The 20682-nt window shown below is 44.2% G+C and overlaps 1 protein-coding gene across 15 annotated transcripts in view; it reads left to right on the top strand.

Moving 5' to 3' along the window:
• Nucleotides 1-10409, top strand: part of PRKAG2 (protein kinase AMP-activated non-catalytic subunit gamma 2) — a 323235-nt gene extending 312826 nt beyond the window's left edge. For 14 of the 15 annotated variants that reach the window (XM_074036390.1, XM_074036392.1, XM_074036384.1 and 11 more), the window contains 5 exons: nucleotides 930-1095; nucleotides 1426-1463; nucleotides 2573-2719; nucleotides 5888-5981; nucleotides 9303-10409. In XM_074036390.1, the coding sequence (XP_073892491.1) occupies nucleotides 930-1095; nucleotides 1426-1463; nucleotides 2573-2719; nucleotides 5888-5981; nucleotides 9303-9334 (477 nt within the window). In that variant the 3' untranslated portion in view covers nucleotides 9335-10409. Of the gene's footprint in view, nucleotides 1-110; nucleotides 238-929; nucleotides 1096-1425; nucleotides 1464-2572; nucleotides 2720-5887; nucleotides 5982-9302 lie in introns of all 15 variants that reach the window. The other variant, XR_012433086.1, reaches the window with a different exon arrangement.
• The last annotated feature ends 10273 nt before the right edge of the window (nucleotides 10410-20682 follow it).

Here is a 20682-nt window from a genome sequence, read left to right as displayed (position 1 = left end):
CAAGACATTTGAAAATTAGCCTAAGCATATAGTATGCAACAGGGAATTAGCTATATTGAGATGGACTAGATGACCTAATAGGTCTTTCTTTTTTTTCTCTAAATTTCTAGGAGTCTCATGATTTGAATGTTGATGAACTCTTTGACTTGAACATTTTGTTTCTTCTAATTGTTCATCTTTTCCTGATAATTATAAGGTACACCAGGAGGATGGAATCAACTATACCCTTTATAAAAGGTGGATTTTTGAAACCGTAGACCTTATTTTGTTATACTCAAACATGACCCTAGACTTTTCTCTCCTGCCATATCCCTCCTCCTTTAAAACAGCCCCGGAAAAGAAAAGTTAATTTTTAAAGATTCTTTTAATTCTGTTCAGCTGGCTGCTTTGTTCCTAGTAGACAAAAATTGGAGCTCTCCAAGGAGAATTCAGGATGTAGAGGCGGGTGGCGTGAGGACTAGCTTAGCAGTGGCTCAGACAGCTGCTGTCAAATGCTTTGGGTTTGGAAATGTGTGGGTTCTTAATAAATATTACTTAATCCTGACAGCAGGACCAGAAATTTAACATGAACAATTAAGAATAAAGGATTCAATTCTTGGTGGCTTACAGGTCTTAATATCCCAAATAGACCTGTTCCTCCCTGGTTCTATGCACGTTTTTAGTGAGTGAAGGGGAGATGAAAAAATGTTACAGTGTTAATGCTTTGCAAGAGTTTGTGATTGGTTAAATATAAGCATAGACATACAGACTGGTTCAAACAAAAGATATAGTTCTTTGTAATTTCTCATGTGAATTCAGGCATCCAGGTAGACTGTTAGAAAAAACGAACTTTAATTTGTTGAACATACTTTTTCATTCACATCTGGACATTTGAACATGAAAAGGGTGTGTTCTGGGTCTAGAACATTTGCGCTTATCTTCCTGTTTAGATGTCTGATATGCCAAAGCCTGCCTTCATGAAGCAGAACCTGGATGAGCTTGGAATAGGAACGTACCACAACATTGCCTTCATACATCCAGACACTCCCATAATTAAAGCCTTGAACATATTTGTGGAAAGACGAATATCAGCTCTGCCTGTTGTGGATGAGTCAGGTTTGTGTGTTTGGCGCTGACAGTCAGACAGAAATAATTGTTTATCTCAGGGTGCAATTATTGTGAGATGACCTGGCACAGGAGATACGTGGGGAAAATGAAAACTTGGATATGGTGAATAAATTCAGCACCAAAGGGCACAAAGGGTCATACAAATGTTTAATTGGTTTATTTTCATATGTCCATTAAAATATGATTTTATATCTAAGTTTCCATTTAAAAATAGACAAGGTTATTAGCGTTTAACTTTTAGTAATTATGTCATTAAAACTGATTTTAAATGAGTTTCTTTTTTAAGACATTTTTCTAACATGTATTTTTCATTTTTAGGAAAAGTTGTAGATATTTATTCCAAATTTGATGTAATTGTAAGTATTTTAATTTTGTTCGATCTGTCACCTAGAATGCATTTTAAACATTCATGTAATATGTTTTTATGTGTTTCTCTTGTTTCTTAATTTAATAATTTCTAACCTTTTGGGGTGTGAGGATATTATCAGAATTTTATAGACCTTCTATAGTAATTGTACTTTTAATATGCATTGGTTTAGCAATTAGTTATACATTAGCAACATTTTATAATTCCTCGTCTTTACAATACATGAATATTTTATGCACTGCCACAGCATGTGTATGTATTTTCAATGTTCTTGTTTCCCAGGAGGAGGACTGATTTATTCGCCTCTAGGCGTATGTGTAGTGCACACGTGGACTCATGGCTCCTTTGTCGGGCACATCCCATTGCTTACTGATGGGAGCCACTGTTCTAAAGAAGAAAAGGGGACTGACACTTTATAGCCGCAAATGTGCACGCCATTTTTTGCCACAATGCTGACCCCGCATTGAACATTCTTTTGTAGCTGTCTCAAACCCTTTGCTTCACACTATTCTGTTATGTTAAACATAATAGTCACCGAGAAATATGCTGATGGGCATTTTGGTTGAGTGGGACCCACTAAAATGAATGAGAGCCCCATGCAGCCGTTTGGATCCATGGGGCTCATCAAGCCTGTTCTTCCTCCATGGTTGCTTGATCCCCCTGGGCCCTCCAAATTCTTCCCAGCAGAAACCTTGTTTCCCAGGGAGCTCGTTGAGAAGGTCCATTGCTGCAGCACTCACCACGCTTTACAGGTGTCAGCCCACCTTGCCAGAGATTTTATCCATGCATGGTAGAGAGCATTAGAGGGTAAAAACGGGGGGCAATCTTTGGCAGGATATGCTATCAAAGTTTAACAATGTTGCTTCATAAGGAAGGTAGACCTCGTAACATGATTATCTTTAATTGTGATTGTTACGTTGATGAAATAACAGTACCAATGGTATGTTGTAAGCCAGAACGAACGTCTGATGTATGCAGGTACTAAATTCAGATAAGCATTAAAGTTTTTAGAAATCAGGCTGTCTTAAGCTCACTAATTTTGGTCATTGAAGTGAACTGAAATGAAAGGATATAATTTATTCTCTTGCTTCATTACAGAATCTTGCTGCTGAGAAAACATACAATAACCTAGATATCACAGTGACCCAGGCCCTTCAGCACCGTTCACAGTATTTTGAAGGTGTTGTAAAGTGCAATAAGCTGGAAATACTGGAGACCATTGTGGACAGAATAGTGAGAGCTGAGGTGAGACGGCTTTCCCAGTCCTGCTCCCCCGAAGGCCACTGCAACAAGTCCCCAGTAGTGAATGGTGCCTCCGGAAGCCTGACTCTCAGGAAGGGCCCAGCGAGGCAGCCTCCAAGTTCAGTCGGATGGGATTCTCTCCTGTCCCAGAACCTGGCACACTATTGGCACATAGGCAATCTCTAAAGATTTGTTGAATTGAATTGAAAAGTCATGATATCATAGCTAAATCAAATAAACTGGTAAGATACATTCATAGTTTAAACTATATATGTTTGACAGCCTGGACAACATAAGAAGACCTTGTCTCTACTAAAAATAAAAATAAATTAGCCGGGCATGGTGGCTTGGACCTGTAGTCATAGCTAATAGGGAAGCTGAGGAAGGAGGATCACTTGAATCCAAGAGCTTGAGATTTCAGCGAGCTGTGGTGGTGCCACTGCACTCCAGTCTTGGCAACAGAGCCAGACCCTGTCTCTAAATAGATCTGTGTATCTATATCTATAGATACATTTTGTTTTGAGAAAACAAAAGTTGTCCCGGAAGCTTTAAGTTCCATTTGAGTATTTATGAATTCAAAATCTAAAGTGCAAAATGTACATTTTAACAAAGTGAATGATAAATCAATAAACTTTTTTCTCTCTTCCCACCAGTATCTCTTTTTCCTCAATTAGATAAATAGCAAATAATGTAGTAACTCCCAGGTTCCTGCACCTCAGCACTCCGATTTCCTTAGACTTTAATGCTTATAGGATTTTAAAATATACTTTGTGTAACACCCTAAATAAAAGACTCCATCTAAAAAAAAATTCCTTCACAAGATGACTCCTCACAGAAGGACCAAAAAAATAAGTTTTTAGCTTTAATGTAGCTAGGAGAAGGGTGTACAGTATCAGTGATGATTCCATTTATTTATATGACATAAATAGAGCACTAACTTTTAGGTACCTCCAACAAGGGACATACATAAGTTTGACTCAGCAGCAGATGACAAGAAAATATTTGGGAAGTCATTTCAGTCTGAAAGAACTACTTGATTCTCTGGGCGAGATAGTTTCCCTTGAGAGATTCTCTGAGTGAGATGGTTTCCCTTCAGAGTTCAAGAGATAACTGTTTAATATCCACTATTGAATGTAACCAATAAAATGTGTTCAGTGTAGAAGACAAATGTGAACTATCATTTTAATGTGTGATTATAGTTAGCAAATAATTGTGCTATGTTATATCACAGGATTACTGATGAACCTAAAAGCTTTTTTAGAGAAATGTTTAAAAGAAATTTATGTTGACTGCCATATGAAAGATGACCAAGACATTATTATTATTATTTACCTAAAGCAAGCTATGACAGAAACATCACCAACATAGTATTATTTGAGACAAAATATAAAAACTGGATTTCCCCCTCTTCCTATCTCCTTTCTATGTCCCTGTTTTCTACCGGGGTATCGCTGTTCAATACAGAGAGGGTCTCCCAGGGCACAGCTGGCACAGAGCTGCCTTGGCCCAAGTTCTGAAGCCCTTTTCTTTTTTTTTTTTTTTTTTTTTTTTGAGATGAAGTCTCACTCTGTTGCCCAGGCTGGAGTACAATGGTGCAATCTTGGCTCACTGCAACCTCCACCTCCCAGGTTCAAGCGATTCTCCTGCCTCAGCCTCCTGAGTAGCTGGGATTACAGGCATGCACTACCACGCCCGGCTAATTTTTGTATGTTGGTCAAGCTGGTCTCGAGCACCTGATCTTGTGATCTGCTCACCTCAGCCTCCCAAAGTTCTGGGATTGACTGGCGTGAGCCACCGCGGCCGGCCCGAGTTCTAAAGTCTTTTTTTTTTTTTTTTTTTTTTTAAGACACAGTCTCACTCTGTTGCCCAAGCTGGAGTGCAATGGCATGATCTCAGCTCACTGCAACCTCCACCCCCCAGGTTCAAGCAATTCTCCTGCCTTAACCTCCTGAGTAGCTGGGATTGCAGGCATTCACCACCATGCCCGGCTAATTTTTTTGTATTTTTAGTAGAGACTGGGTTTCACCATGTTTGGCTGGTCTTGAACACCTGATCTTGTGATCCACCCACCTCAGCCTCCCAAAGTGCTGTGATTACAGGCATGAGCCACCGCGCCCAGCCGTTCTGAAGTTTTTAAGAGAATAGCGACACTGCTCCCTTCCTGCGGATGAAATGCCTGTTACAGAAACACCACAAAACACTCTGCAGTCACTCATTAGAGATTTCAGAGTAGAGAACTAGAGATGAACGCAATCTATCCCACTTCATTATAGCTCATTTATCCTCCTGAATGCGATTCTTAACATATGAACTTCACAGAGAAAAGACACTGCAGAAAATAAAACCCTTGTAAGAGCCACGACCTTGTTTCTTCATTTCCGTCATCATCTGGACTTCCTTCCCATGTATAAGACAAGTACCTGATAGTTATTAGAAACTGACATACAGCTTTTAGAAATTAAAACTGTTATGTTTAAGAGCATGTTATAGCTACATTGTGCTTCGTGTTTTGAGGTGTATCTTTTCTATATTAATATTTTGAAAATTGAAAACTCAGCAGGGCATAGCTAGCTCTTTTTTCTTAAAAGTAATCAAGCAAATCCGCTTGAATTAGAGACAAATCAGTATCATTAGAGACAGTAGATAGATAGTTTTCCCCTCTTTCCTTCTCCGGCCTGTGTCCCTGTTTTCCACCAGGGCTGTGACTCTTCAGTACGCAGTGGGTCTTCCAGGTAATCAGACAGTAATACATTGAATGTTAGAGCCCAGGGTCGTCGTTTGGGTCTGTCTGCTGCTACTTTCCCTCATTCATTTATGGGGTGTGTGTGTGTGTGTGTGTGTGTGTGTGTGTTGCTTTTTTCTTTTTTTGAGACAGGGTTTCACTCTGTCACCCAGGCTGGAGTGCAGTGGTGTGATCTTGGCCCACTGCACCCTCCACTTCCTGGGCTCAAGCAATCCTCCCACCTCAGCCTCCCAAGTAACTGGGACCACAGGTGTGCACCAGCAGACCCAGCCACTGTCTCATTTTTTTAAAGATGATGTCTCACTATATTCCCCAGGCTGGAGGGATGTGTTTATCGTATAAAAACATGACATGATATTTTTTCCTAATGTCCATTTTAAACCTTTTTTAAATGTTAATTTTCACGTGTCCTGCTTTTCTCTTGGCAGGTCCATCGGCTGGTGGTGGTAAATGAAGCAGATAGTATCGTGGGTATTATTTCCCTGTCGGATATTCTGCAAGCCCTGATCCTCACACCAGCAGGTAAAATGCTGGTTTCTGACTTTGCCATTGGCATCTAGGAAGGGTGGGGGGCAGAACAGGAAGTGCAGCATTTAAACCATCATTTCTCCACCACCCACCTACAGATCAAGGCTTTGACTATATTACTTTGTAAACCGTTTTCGTTTTCTTTTCAGTTGAGAAGTTTAAGTGTTCTGCGTGAGTGAGGAAAGTGTATAGAATGTATTCTAAGTTAAGAGCATCCTATCAAGGTCCAGTGGCCCCTAAATGACTTGGGAGCCATTGCCATGTTCATCATAACCTTTTCCACTGAAAACACCTCTTCAGTTGTGCTTTGTGGGAGAACTAGTGAAACATAAGAAACATAGAGGGAATGTCATTGGCTTCTACTGATACCTTCATCTTTCCTTAAAGAGAAAAAATAAAATAAAAACCTTGTATTTTTTAGTAGATAAAACAGAATACTTACACAAACTTTTATTAATATTGCACAGAAATTCTATTCACTTTCAAGTAGAGTGTGGTTAAACTCATTTTCTGACAGATTGACTTTGAGCAAGCCCCCAGGGTCTCAGACAGCGAGGAGCAGAGAGAGGAGGAGAGGGCTTTGGACAAGAGGAGCTGGCCGTCCTCTCATTTCACACACTCAGTAGTAAGAGGTGGGCTTCAGAGTTCTTAAAACCCCAGCCCTCCCTTCCCTCTTCCTCCTCTTCCCATCCCTGCGCCTCCCCAGCCCAGTCAAATATGAACAACCCAGCCTTTGTCAGGGCCACATCGACCCAATGTGGGAGCAAACAGCATGCCCTTTGAACTCTAAGAATCAAATATTAAATGGTGTGTGTACTACAGTATTGATTTCTCTTTAGTTCAGAAATTTCAGCTAAGACTAGTTTCTACAGTCTGTAACCCAAAAATACCTACCCTAAAGGAATCTTCACCACCTGCAACAAACATGTCTCATTCACTAAATGAGAACACCAAGAGAAATTCCAGTATGGCAGTGATTTTTCAGAGGTGGTCCTCAGGCCAGGCATCATCACCGCCACCTGGAATTTATTAGGAAATGTCCACGTTGGGGCCCCGCCCCGAATCTACTGAATCAGAAACTCTAGAAATGGGGCCTGGTGCAGTCACTTGCAAACTTCAAGTGTTTGAAAGACCTGAATCTCACAATAGTCTTTATAATCATGAAATATTAAGAACTAAACGCATGTCAACGTCATAAAACTGGAAATAATCCAAATATCTTTGAAAAGAAGAATGGATAAATTGTGTCACATTCATTCGATGGAATACGACACAGCATTGAAAACGAACAGTGCAGCTGTGGAGGAATCTCACAGGCAACACTGAAGAGAGGGAACCCGACTCACCCAGACCATCGTATTAAATTCATGTAAATTTCCAAGCTGGCGTAACTGCACAGCACATTCGTGCTCACTAGAAAAAGTCCTCTTTGGGCAGATTTATCCCCACATGTATTATAGCTTAGCACCTTCAGAAAAAGCCCATTTCCAGCCCTGGACCAAGGGACACAGTCTGCCCAGCAGGGTCAGGCTGAATGTCAGCTCTTGGCTGTCTCTTTGGACATTACAAAAAGAGTAAACAAGTCAAGTGATTCATCCTCTCTGTTTCTTGAGATCTCAAACCATGAGAATGAGACGGTTGTACTGGATGAGTTCAAATTTCCATCCAGATTTGGTATTTCAAAAATTCTAAGTCATTGCAATGCCCCTCCCATCCGTGCTGGCGCAGGGAGGAATCTATTTCCAGCTGGAATTTGGAATGTATGTTACCATAGAAATTGTGCCGTGAAGATGGGGGTAGCTGGATTGGAATTCCTTATGATGCAGCGTATACAACACGATTCATTGAGGAAAATATTCCACATTACTAATAACTGGATTGCACGTGAACTTTTGGAGTGGGACGCCTGCATCTGATCAACAGTCGCTGACGTGCTTCCGTGTGCAGCGGACAGCCGACTACAAGCAGTGAACGAGGAGGCCCCCACTGTGAGGCCAAGTCCCAGCCATCCCACCCGAGCACTATCTGAATGTAAGCAAGTCACTTCACCTCCTTCAGCCTCAATTTCTTCAGTGGAGAAGGAGTGGGCTGATACAGGCCAGTCTCCCTCCTAGGATGCTATGAGAAAAGCTGAAAGCCGTGCATGAAAGCCATGTGTGTGCGATGAGGCGCGGTGCCCAGGACCAGCACTGTTAGGTGGTTGTCCGTGGAATAGTCAGTAAGAGGCAGTTTGATGAAGCGTCTGCTGTTACTTGATTGAAAGGTACTAGGGTGACTCTCTTCACTAGGCAATGGCCACCGTTCCCCATAGGGATACTGGTTCAACACAATAACATTTTCTCTTTTTCAGAAAGTTTTTAGCAATAGTTCACTGTCAAACTTAGACTGCCTGAATGAACCTGTGTGTGCGTGCATCCAGTGCGTGGGCAGTCTGATGCTAGGAGCTACAATATTTTAGCCACATATTCTAATAGATTGCCAATGTCTTTCAGGGGTCTAGCATCTGGTGAAAAAATAGGAGAGAAACTCCTGTGATGAGAAAAATAGTAGCTCTCCTGCCAATCCACTGTGGAATGTCCTAGCCAGATACTTGTTAGGTGCCATTATCCTTAGGAATACCATAAAGTTTTTATTTTATTTTATTTTATTTATTTTATTTTATTTCATTTCATTTATTTTTTTACTTTGAGACGGAGTTTTACTCGTCACCCAGGCTGGAGTGCAATGGTGTGGTCTCGGCTCACTGCAACCTCTGCCTCCAGATTCAAGCAATTCTCCTGCCTCAGCCTCTCAAGTAGCTGGGATTATAGGTGCCCACCACTATGCCTAGCTAATTTTTGTCTTTTTAGTAGAGACAGTGTTTCACCATGTTGGCCAGACTGGTCTTGAACTCCTGACCTCAGGTGATCCGCCTGCCTTGGCCTCCCAAAGTGCTGGGATTATAGGTGTGAGCCACCGCGCCTGGCCTAAGCTTTTTTAAACACATATTTTTAAGTGTGCACAACTGAAATACTTCACACCTTCACTAAAACATACCTACATATTTCTTAGTAAATTTTTTTAGGAGTGGAACTCTTTTTTTTCCAAATTAAATCTAACATATTTAGAATGACAAGATGTTACATGGATCCAAGCTGCAGGAACGATTGGGTGGGAGATGGGAGCTTGGGCCACCTGCTCCTTCCCACGTTGCCCTCCTCCGAAGCCTCTGGATCATCCTTCTAAGGCACTGCCAGGCACAGGTAGAAACCCCTGGGGGAGAGAACCCTGCTGTTACCATGAGCTTTGAAACTTTCGTCTTCCATCCACTGACAGGTGCCAAACAAAAGGAGACGGAAACAGAGTGACCGCCGTGAATGTAGACGCCCTAGGAGGAGAACTTGAACAAAGTTTCTGGGTCACGTTTTGCCTCATGAACACTGGCTGCAAGTGGTTAAGAATGTATATCAGGGTTTAATGATGGGTATTTCTTCCAGTGATGTTGGAATTAAGCTTAAAAAAGAAAGATTTTATGTGCTTGAAGATTCAGGCTTGCATTAAAAGACTGTTTTCAGACCTTTGTCTGACGGATTTTAAATGCTGTATGTCATTAAAGTGCACTGTGTCCTGAAGTTTTCATTATTTTTCATTTCAAAGAGTTCACTGGTATGGAACAGGTGATGCGACATAAGGTGAGTGCACGGCATGTTCAGATCACAGTGCCTTATGTCCGAATACAGCAATATGTCACCTCCGCAGCCGGGGCGCACGCGTGCGAAGCCACACCGAGCTTGAATGTGGAAGTCTTTGAACCTTTTACCAAATCAGTTTGTTTTCATTAGATTTGTCAAAAAGTTGTCATTTGAATATAACGAATGACTTTAAAACTGTAATGACACTTTTACACGTAAGTGTTTCGTTCCGGGCTACCGTGTCAACGAGGCTGCTTTACAACAGCTTTATTTAGTTTTACTTTCATGCCATTTTTTTACACATCTTTTGGTGGGGTAAACTTCACCACACCCATGAATAAACTCTCAGTTATTTTGAAATGGCAAATTTCTCATTATTTAAGTTTGGATCTGGAAAGGACATGACTTCTGAAACAGCCGCTGCTGGGTTTTCAAAGCTGAGGTCTCTCAAAACGTGTAGGAGACGTTGCCGTCAGGCGGGAGCCAAGTGCCGGGAAGATGTCTATTTTTTTTCTTGTGTATTAAAATGTAAAATCATGATGTTTGTATGACTGCCGATGCGATTGTGTTTGTAAATTTTATTGTGGCATATACAGTATTGTCATACAGTTGAAGAGAAACAATGTTTCCTAATGTAAGTGCTCTGAAAATGTTGACACTGTATATATATATATGAGGATAGTTTGGGTTTTTTTTGTTTTTGGGTTTTTTTTTCAGATTGAAAAATTAAAATAAATCCTACTATCTACCATTTTGTTAAAGAAGTTATTTAAAATGCCTTGTATTTCAGCACCTATCAATTAAAATTCTACGTGCAGTTTTCCACTTAGCTATTTCTCCCCAAATAAAGAAGTACGTGAATTTCATCTCTTTTCCGTTATCAGGAAAAAGAGTCAGGGTTTAATTCGTAAACTATCTGTCTCCACTGTTAAGTGTGAATATATTATTATTTTATTTTATTTTATTTTATTTTATTTTATTTTATTTTTTTGAGACAGAGTCTTGCCCTGTTGCCCAGGCTGGAGTGCAGTGGCACGATCTTGGCTCACTGCAACCTCTGCCTCCCGGGTTCAAGCGATTCTCCTGCCTTAGCCTCCCAAGTAGCTGGGATCACAGGTGTGTACCACCACGCCCAGCTAATTTTTTTTTTAATTGTATTTTTAGTAGAAATGGGGTTTCACCATGTTGTCCAGGCTGATCTCAAACTTCTGACTTCAGGCTATCCACCCGTCTCAGCCTCCCAGAGTGCTGGGATTACAGACATGAGCCACCGCACCCAGCCGAGTATGAATATGTTTAATTTAAAATTGCCACACAGGTTTTTTGCATGTGTGCTAAGTTGTCAGTTTTTTCATTTCCTAGTAGGCCAAATATGAGAGAGACAGCAAATGTGTATGTTTTCCCCATAGAAACAATAGTGGTTGTGATTTAAGCTAATGGTAATATTTGGGAGAAAGGAAAAAGTCACAAAGTTGCCAAAACAACACAATTTTGAAACTCAAAGAATTTATCAATCTGTTCCTTGTTTGTGTGCCCAACACATGAGTGTGTGTGCAGACTACATATCTACATACAGGTGATGTGGCACATACACAGGTACAGTCATGGGCCGTGTACAGATGCTTCAGTCGGACAGACTGCATATGCTACAGTGGCCCCACAAGATTAAAATACCATCTTTTTACTGTACCTTTTCTATGTTTAGATGCACAAATACCATTGTGTTACAATTGTCTACAGTAACATGCTGTACAGTTTGGTAGCCTGGGAGCCATAGGCCATACCATATAACCCAGGCGTGTAGTGGGCTGCACCATCTAGGTTTGTGCAAGTACCCTCCATGATGTTCACACAAAGATGAAATCACCTAGGCTGGGCGCAGTGGCTCACGCCCGTATTCCCAGCACTTTGGGAGGCCGAGGCAGGTGGATCACCTGAGGTCAGGAATTTGAGACCAGCCTGGCCAACATGGTGAAACCCCGTCTCTACTAAAAATACAAAAATTACCCAGGCGTGGTGGCGGGCGCCTGTAATCCCAGCTACTTGGGAGGCTAAGGCAGGAGAATCGCTTGAACATGGGAGGCAGAGGTTGCAATGAGCTGAGATCACATCACTGCACTCCAGCCTGGGCGACCAAGCTAGACTTCGTCTAAAAAAAAATGAAATCACCTAACAACACATTTCTCAGTGCATTTCCATGGGTAAGCAACACATGACTGTAGGTAACTACGTGTATAGTTACATAGATGATGTGGCATATATCTAGATGTGTAGGTGACATGGCATGTTTTTGCTTTAGAAAAGGGTTTTGGGCCACATAGGTCCTTGTGATTCCTGTTCCCACGAGGCTCGTTCAGCAGAGCTTGGTCTCCCTCAAGCGAGCTTGTTCCGGGCTCCTGAGTGGTGCCGAGGCACCAGGCACAGCATGGCGCACCACAGGCCTCTTGCTGGGGCTTGGCCTTGAAGAATTCTCTTCCTGTTGTCAGACTACAACTAAGAGAGGCCTGTACCCTCTTCCAATGAAGGGCTGGCATTTGTTCCTCGCAAATGGGGAAGACCTGGCTGTGGTGAGCGTGCTGCTCCTGCTCGGTGCCTTTGTAGGAATGAGGGAAAGTGGCCCTGAAAGAGGCCAAGCCTAGTTAAAGGCAGCACATTGGTAAATATGTATTGGAGAGATTTGAAGGGAATACGTTTTAAGTAGTTCTAGATAGAGAAACCCTTGCTGGCTGACCCCCAGGTGTCTGCCCTGACCTTGTCATGGTGAGGCTCGCAGGGACCCCGTGGGCACTGGCTCCCTGTGCTGTCCCACCCCCGCCCTGAGGCGGAGCTGAGAGCACTTGAGAGGATTGTCCTGAATGTCACCTGGGTGGTGGATAAGGGCAGGTGCATGTCACAAATCAAGGATGTTGATTCTGTTTCGCATTCTAATCTCTAAGAAGAGTTTATAATGTAAATGTATTGAACTGATAGAATTTCTTAGGACATTTCTTTTTTTTTTTTTTTTTTTTGAGACGGAGTCTCGCTGTGTCTCCCAGGCTGGAGTGCAGTGACTGGATCTCAGCTCACTGCAAGCTCCGCCTCCCGGGTTTACGCCATTCTCCTGCCTCAGCCTCCCGAGTAGCTGGGACTACAGGCGCCCGCCACCTCGCCCGGCTAGTTTTTCGTATTTTTCAGTAGAGACGGGGTTTCACCGTGTTAGCCAGGATGGTCTCGATCTCCTGACCTCGCGATCCGCCCGTCTCGGCCTCCCAAAGTGCTGGGAAGGACATTTCTTAGGAGGGTTTAGTCTTCTAAACTCAGGGAAGCAGACAGTCCTCACGGTCAGGGGAGATTCTGTTCCCCAGGGGGGCATTTGGCAATGTGGAAACATCTTCGGTTGTCACAACTCAGGGTGGAGAGAGGGGGCTGCGATGGGCCAGGCCCTGCTCCTCTGCCCACACCTGGGCCCCCTAGCTCGCTCATTCAAGCCACCGCCTGGGCCTGGCAGGCATTGGAGGGCGAAAGGCTTTGGATGGGAGCTGTCCCTGGCACACAGCGGCGGGCTCTCAGCCGGGCTGATGCCGCACTCCGAGCAGCTTCCTTCCTTTCCTGCTGTCCCTCTCCTCACCTGTGCCCTTTGGGCCACTGGGGAAGAAGCGGCCAGAGCCAGCCCTGCGCTTGTGGCCGACTTGTCTGAGCTGCAGAGAACAGAGGAGACACGGAAGCGATGCTCCCCCAGGGGCCTCACTCACCCGCCAGGCAAGGGGAGAGGGTGGCAGGGAAGGAGCCCTCGCCTCTGTCTACAGCCCTGCCGCCGGGCACCTCACTCCCGTTTCCAACACAGCCTCCTTCACCTCTGCTCCTCCACACACAAAGCAGAAAAGCTAGGAACCTCCTCGTTTTCTGTGCATTTTTAAATCCTCCTCCCCACCCCTTTGAAAAGACCTCTAAGAGGGCAGCATTTCCAACAACTTTGAATGCATTCGAGTTGTAAGCCCTAAGAGGTGTCCCTTCCAAATTATGGCCACTATGCCTGGCTGCATTTTTAAACCAAAATTGAATCACTTCAGTGCTGGGAAACCCTGACTGCCTGGAGAATCCAGCCTTATCTACTGAGCTGGGAGATGGAGGCCCTCACTGGCCTCTGCCCACTCTGATACACTCCCCTGCACTCCAGAAGGGTCCCCAGCTTCCACACCTGCCTGCCTGCGCCCTGTCTCCAGATTCTCCATCTAGAACAATTCTGTTCATCTCTCAAGGCCTGAATCAAATACGACTTCTGCTGTGACCCTCCCCAGCAAACAGAGGCCTCCTCCCTCTATGCTGCACAAGACCCGCCACACACACACAGCTGTATTTATTGTAAGTCACTGTCCCTTCCCTACCCTCACTCCCTCCTGGCCAGTGGAGAGCAGTGGTTGAAAGCAGCTGGCGTCTGGAGTCAAAGGAGGGTTTGCTACCCAGCACTGCTGTCACTGCCAGAAAGCTGTTGTGCAATCCCTTACCTTGCTTAGACTGGTTTTTCTCACCTGGCAAGTTGTTTATAGGCAACAGCACTTTGCAGCTCTAAAGGACCATATAAATGTTAGTAGCAGTTGTTGACACGGTGGTCCCCTGAGTCCTTTGAGGAGGGTGACCTGTTCATCTCGATGCTCTGAGCTCTGGCAAGGATCCGGCATGTGGCAGGTGCTCGACTGATGTCTGTTCAGAGTCTGGACAGTGGCTGGTGAAGGCCAGCACATCTACATGGATTTTGGCGCTGGTGCAATGTCCCCGTCGCACAAAGCTTTTCCCTCTAGATTGCCAGTTGACTTGATAAAGTTAGAGAGATGCCACATAATCTGCAGCGTTACAGACAAATCCAGAGGTGGCCAAGTGCACAGACCAACCGTGCACAAAGAACACGATGTAGCCGTGTGTGGAGGGAGCCCCCCTTGCCTTTTAGGAGAAGGGAGCAAAGTGTCCCAGTGCCTGCTCAGAAAGAAAAGCAAGGCCGGCTCCGGGAGCCAGAAGTACAAAAGACTGCGCCTCACCTGCACGGAGGGAGACATCTGATGGGCTCATTCCTGAGCCTCTTGAAATCCAAACCTGCGATTCCATGATGTTTTGAGAATTTCCATGTACCATCTCTGGCCCTTGTCTTACTTTTGCCAGATGAAACAATTTCCAGAAACTTTTTTAAAGTACTATTTTAGGGGCCAGATGCTGTGACTCATACTGCTAATCCCAGCAGTTTGGGAGACCAAGGGAGGAGGATCACTTGAAGCTAGGAGTTCAAGACCAGCCTGGGCAACACAGTGAGACCCCCGTCTCTACAAAAAATAAAAAAATAACTGGTGTAGTGATGTGTGCCTGTGGTCCCAACCACACCGGAGTCTAAGGTGGGAGGATCAATTGAGCCCAAGAAGATCAGTGCTGCAGTGAGCCGAGACGGTGCCACTACACTCCAGTCTGGGTGACAGAGCAAGGTCCTGTCTGTTTAAAAAAAAAAAACAGTAGGCCGGTCGCAGTGGCTCACGCCTGTAATTCCAACACTTTGGGAGGCTGAGGCAGGCAATCATTTGAGGTCAGGAGTTAGCCAGGTGTGGTGGCACACACCTGTAATCCCAGCTACTAGGGAGGCTGAGGCTGATGCAGGAGAATCATTTGAACCTGGGAGGCGGAGGTTGCAGTGAGTCGAGATCTTGCCACTGCACTCCAGCCTGGATTACAGAGCAAGACTCTGTCTTTAAATAAATACATAATTTAATTTAATTTAAAAATACTGCTTTAGGACCAGCCCCTGGAATAAGTTCTAATCAGAAATGTCCAGTGGAAAGAGGGGGAGGTGGTACCCCTGGTTTGGAGGAGTCTCTCAAAAACAGGACCAACAAACTGGCCTGCAATGAGGGGGCTCTCATGAGGCTCACAGTCCACATCATCTCATGACTTTTTAGAACTTCACAAAAGAGGCCGGGCGCAGTGGCTCACGCCTGTAATCACAGCACTTTGGGAGGCCGAGGCAGGTGGATCACGAGGTCAGGAGATCGAGACCATCCTGGCTAATATGGTGAAACCCCGTCTCTACTAAAAATACAAAAAAATTAGCCGGGTGTAATGGCAGATGCCTGTAGTCCCAGCTACTCAGGAGGCTGAGGCAGGAGAATGGCGTGAACCCAGGAGGCAGAGCTTGCAGTGAGCCGAGATTGCACCACTGCACTCCAGCCTGGGCGACAGAGTGAGACTCTGTCTCAAAAAACAACAACAACAAAAAAAGACACAGAAGAGATGTTTCATCCCCAATCCCTCTGGGCTCCAATACTGATTTCTTTAACAACTGTTACACTGTGCCCACAGAGTGCCCTGCTCCGCACCAGGCACTGTTCTGGGGGCTTAGGACTCATCTAGGAGGCAGTAAACTCATGCTCAGGGGCTTGCATTCTAGTGTGGGGGAAGAAAGGAAAAAGAAAAAAATATTATAAAGCAGAGCAATGTAAGAAGGATCTGGAAGCTTTGCTACAGCTGTTTCCTCTCCCTGGAATATTTTCTCCAGATACCAGCTGGGCCAGCTCCCCTGCCTCCTTCAAGTCCTGCTGAAACCTCACCCTCATGATGAGGCCTGCTTAGACCACAGACTGTTAATAATTACTACTAAACTGCCAATAACAATAATGCAAAGAAAAATAAGGGGAGGAGACCTGCCAGCCACCAAGTGCTTCTTCCTGCCAGGCACTCAGCCACGTGCTTTCTACACATAATCTTTTTAAATCTTCACACAATATCATGAGGTAGTCTTTATTATCCCAGAAATGTTAACTAATTTGGCAAAGATCATACCATACCAAATTTGAGGCCTTTGAAACAGTCTAATACCAAATCCTATTGCTCGTTTTTTGGTTGGTTTGTGTGTGTGTGTGTGAGTGTGTGTGTGTTTATGTTTTTTGTGGTTTTTTTTGGAAACAAGCTCGCTGTCACCCAGGCTGGAGTACACTGGTGGAGTCACAGCTCACTGCAGACTTGACCTCCTGGGCTTAAGCGATCCTCCCAGCCCAGCCTCCTGAGTAGCGGGGACTACAGGCATGTGCCACCATGCCCAGCTAATTTAATGTGTGGTTTTTTCTTCTTTGTAGAGATGTGGTCTCCCTATGTTGCCCAAGCTGGTCTCAAATTCCTGGGCTCAAGCAATCCTCCCGCCTTGGCCTCCCAAAGTGCTGGGACTACAGGTGTGAGCTACTGCACCTGGCCATAGCCTGTGCTCTTAATCCCAGTTCCAAATGGCTGCTGGGAGCTAAACTCTGTCCCTCCCAAAATATATAATGTCACTGTCACCCCTGGTTACTTATGCATGTGACCTTATTGGAAATTGTGTCTTTGTAAATATAATCAAGTTAAGATGAAGCCGTTAGGGTGGGCTTTAATCCACTATGACCAATGTCCTTATAAAAAGAGGGCAATTTGGACACAGATGCTGTTTTAGTCCATTCTGTGCTGCTATAACAGAAAACCACAGAGTGCGTCATTTATAAACAAGAGAAGTTTATTTGGCTCATGGTTCTACAGGCTGGGAAGTCCAAAATCAAGGGGCGATATCTGGTGAGGGCCTTCTTGCTGAGTCACAGCATGGCCAATGGCATCACAAGGCAAGAGGGAGCCCACACTTGCTTTTTTTTTGAGATGGAGTCTGACTCTGTCGCCCAGGCTGGAGTACAGTGGCGTGATCTTGGCTCACTGCAACATCCGCCTCCCGGGTTCAAGAAATTCTCCTGCCTCAGCCTCCTGAGTAGCTGGGATTATAGGTGCCTACCATCACCCCCAGCTAATTTTTTTGTATTTTTAGTAGGGACAGCATTTTGCCATGTTGGCCAGACTGGTCTCGAACTCCTGACCTCAGGTGATTCACCCACCTCGGCCCCCCAGAGTGCTAGGATTATAGGCCTGAGCCACTACACCTGCCCCAAACTTGCTTTTATAACAAACCCACTATCACCATAAAGACATTAATCCGTTCCATTCTTCCCCTTAAATGTCCTACCTCTCAGTGCTGTTACACTGGGGATTAGGCTTCTGACTCATGAACTTTAGGGGGCACATTGAATCACAGCAGATCCACAAAGAGAACAGCATGTGACATTGCAGGCAGAGGTTGGAGTGACACATGCACAAACTGAGGAACACCAAGGATTGGCATAACCCCGAAAGCTAAGGAAGCGTGGAACAGATTCTCCCTAGAGCCTTCAGAGGGAGCGTGGCCCTGCAACACTTTGATTTCAGCTTCTGGCCTCCAAAACTGTAAGAGAATATATGTCCCTTGTTTTAAGCTAGCCAGTTTGTGACACTTTGCTATGGCAGCCCCAGGAAGTTAATACAAATGCCTCTCTTTGCACCCTATTTTACTGATTTTTTTTTTTTTTCTGCAATACGAGTTTTGACATTTTTACCCTTTTTCACCATTAGGTGAGATCAAAGCCTCAATCTTAATAACAGAGAGACTAGACCTAGGAAGCACAAAGGGCACCAAAGGCAGCAACTTAGGAGTCCGTCTCCTCCCAGAGGGAACCCTGAGGGAGGTAAGAGATTCCTAGTTGGGAGCAGAATGTGTCACTTTGAGTGTGTCCATCTTAAATGCTTCATCAAGAAGACAAGGGGATGCAAGTCAAGCTAAGAGAGCAACAGGACAGGAAAGGACAGAGGCCCTTGTTCCCTCCCGAAACATTTCTTATGTTTGCCCTTTGGGCTGACTGCTAAAGTGGGGGGCAGCCAATCTCTAGGTGCATCCTAGAGGTCAGTGGATGTGCAGTCGCCATGATGAGCACGGGCTGCTCCTGATCCTCCCCCTCTATACCTGTAGCCTTGAAACTGGTTCTTCACTTCTCTGGATCTCAATTTCCAGATCTGTAAAATGGGAATAACAGCATCTTCTTGTGAAGGCATTTGGGAGGCTTAAGTGAAATAATGTAAGTAAAACACTTGGCACATAAAAACACTTATGTTCAGTGAGATCATGTAAATAAAACAGATGGACAAGCAGCAAAAGCAAAAGTAGACAAGTGGACTGCATCAAAATACAAAGCTTCTGCACAGCCAAGGACACAATCAACAGAGATGTTCACTGCCACTCCCCAAGCTGGATGTGGCCTTGCTCCTGGGAGATGCGATGCAACAGCATCGGTCTGCGCTGCTTTCCCACAGCAGATTCCTCCCGTATGCCTTCTATTTAATGTTTTTAAAGGAAGAAAGAAAGACCTCAGATCAAACAGTGGTCAAACCTATCCTGTCTTCTTACAAAAAAAAAAAAAAAAAAATCAAACTTGAATCAGATCAAGCCACTTAGGTCTAACTATTCGTGTACAGGAAATGCAGACAGAGGAACCCAAGCAATGAGCCCACAATGGGCAAAATCCACAAAACCCATATTCCTCAACCGATACACGTAAGAAAACAAAGTGGGGGGGCAGGGGGAATGAATGCAACTACATAGGCCAAATTCAATGTGGAGACCCTTTTTAAAAATGATTTCATAATTGAGAGAGTTGAATAGCGACTGAGTAGTTGGCAACACTGAGGCATTCCAGGATTTCTTTAGGTAAGATAATGGTATTATGGATACGGTTTTGTCCTTTTAAAACATGAGTCCCCCCTCCTCAGTCCTTAGCTGGACACAGTGGCTCACACCTGTAATCCCAGTACTTTGGAAGGACAAGACAGGAGGATCGCTTGAGTCCAGGAGTTCAAGACCAGCCTGGACAACAGTGAACCCTCATCTCTACAAAGAAATCAAAGAATTTGCCAGGGCGTGGTGGCATGCCCCTGTAGTCCCAGCTACGCAGGAGGCTGAGGTGGAAGGATCCCTTGAGCCCAGGAGGACGAGGCTGCAGTGAGCTGAGATCATGCCATTGCACTCCAGCCTGAGCAACAGAGTGAGACCCTGTCTCAAAAAAAAAAAAAAAAAAAAGTTCTCATCTGCTAGAGACATACACTGCAACATTTATCCGTGAACTAATATAATGTTTGGGATTTGCTTTAGAGTCATTCAGAGGAATAGAGGTGGGAGAATGGCCTGGGGGACAGATGTAACAAGACTGGCCAGGCATTGATTAGTGTGACAGAGTTAAGTGCTGACTATGTGTTTGAAATGTTCCATAATAAAAAGTTGTTCCCAAATGATTATAAAATTTTTTTAGAAAAGTAAACCATTTTCTTTCCTTTCAAAGTAACTGTATCTTAATTGAGACATATTAAAATTAAAATGTATCTGATATGGCTGAGAGTTAAAAACAGACACTTGAGATTTTTCAAATGGCAACAGAGATTCATTTCCTGGTACTTTAAAATGCATTCATTAGAAATAGGGCATGCTACTATTATTCGCGCATTGAAAGGAAACTCACTTAAAGTAATCATATCATAGATTTCAGGCATCTTAGCACAACATATAGTGATGAATACTTTTGATGTGTTCATAATACTTCCCCCCATAAAGTCCTATTTATGCTATAAATTAGTTGACCCAAATGCTTTTTTTAAAAAATACAGTGTTTTTTAGGAAGTGTAAACACTTTTTAAAAAAGAAAACAGGGTGCACTTTCTTCTCTTGTTTGCAAAGTATCTTAGAGAACAAATGCTCCTTCCTCTGTTTGTGAAATTAAATGATCGTCTGAGGATCCGGGGAGCACATGTTGTTGGAAAGTGAAATGACAGGCAGGGTGGCAGCCTCGCACCCCTGCCTGTCCACCGTTAATTTCAAGTGTGTGATCATCGCAGGAAAGAACGCGCTGATCTTGAGGGCAAACTGCTCCTTCTCCAGCCCCCTTGCTCAAGTCCCAAAGGAGACAGCCAACCCACAACCCCTCCTTCTCTGAACACTCGCTGGCTTCCCTCCCTTCCTTCTACTTCAGATTCCAATGTTTGTGGCCAACATCATCAACTGCCATGTGCTCCTCTTCACCTGAAAAGCCCCTATCCCTAGATGACCTCACCAATCACTTTTTCATTTGCTTAGTGTTCCATTCGTGTTCTATCACTAATTCATCCCCCAGAACTCTTAGAAGAAAACATAAGGAAAAAGC

This window comes from Macaca fascicularis, chromosome 3 (genome assembly GCF_037993035.2).
Source record: "Macaca fascicularis isolate 582-1 chromosome 3, T2T-MFA8v1.1".
NCBI classification, from domain to species: domain Eukaryota; kingdom Metazoa; phylum Chordata; class Mammalia; order Primates; family Cercopithecidae; genus Macaca; species Macaca fascicularis.
Note: the sequence above shows the minus strand (reverse complement) of the source record. Positions and strands in the feature narration are given on the sequence as shown.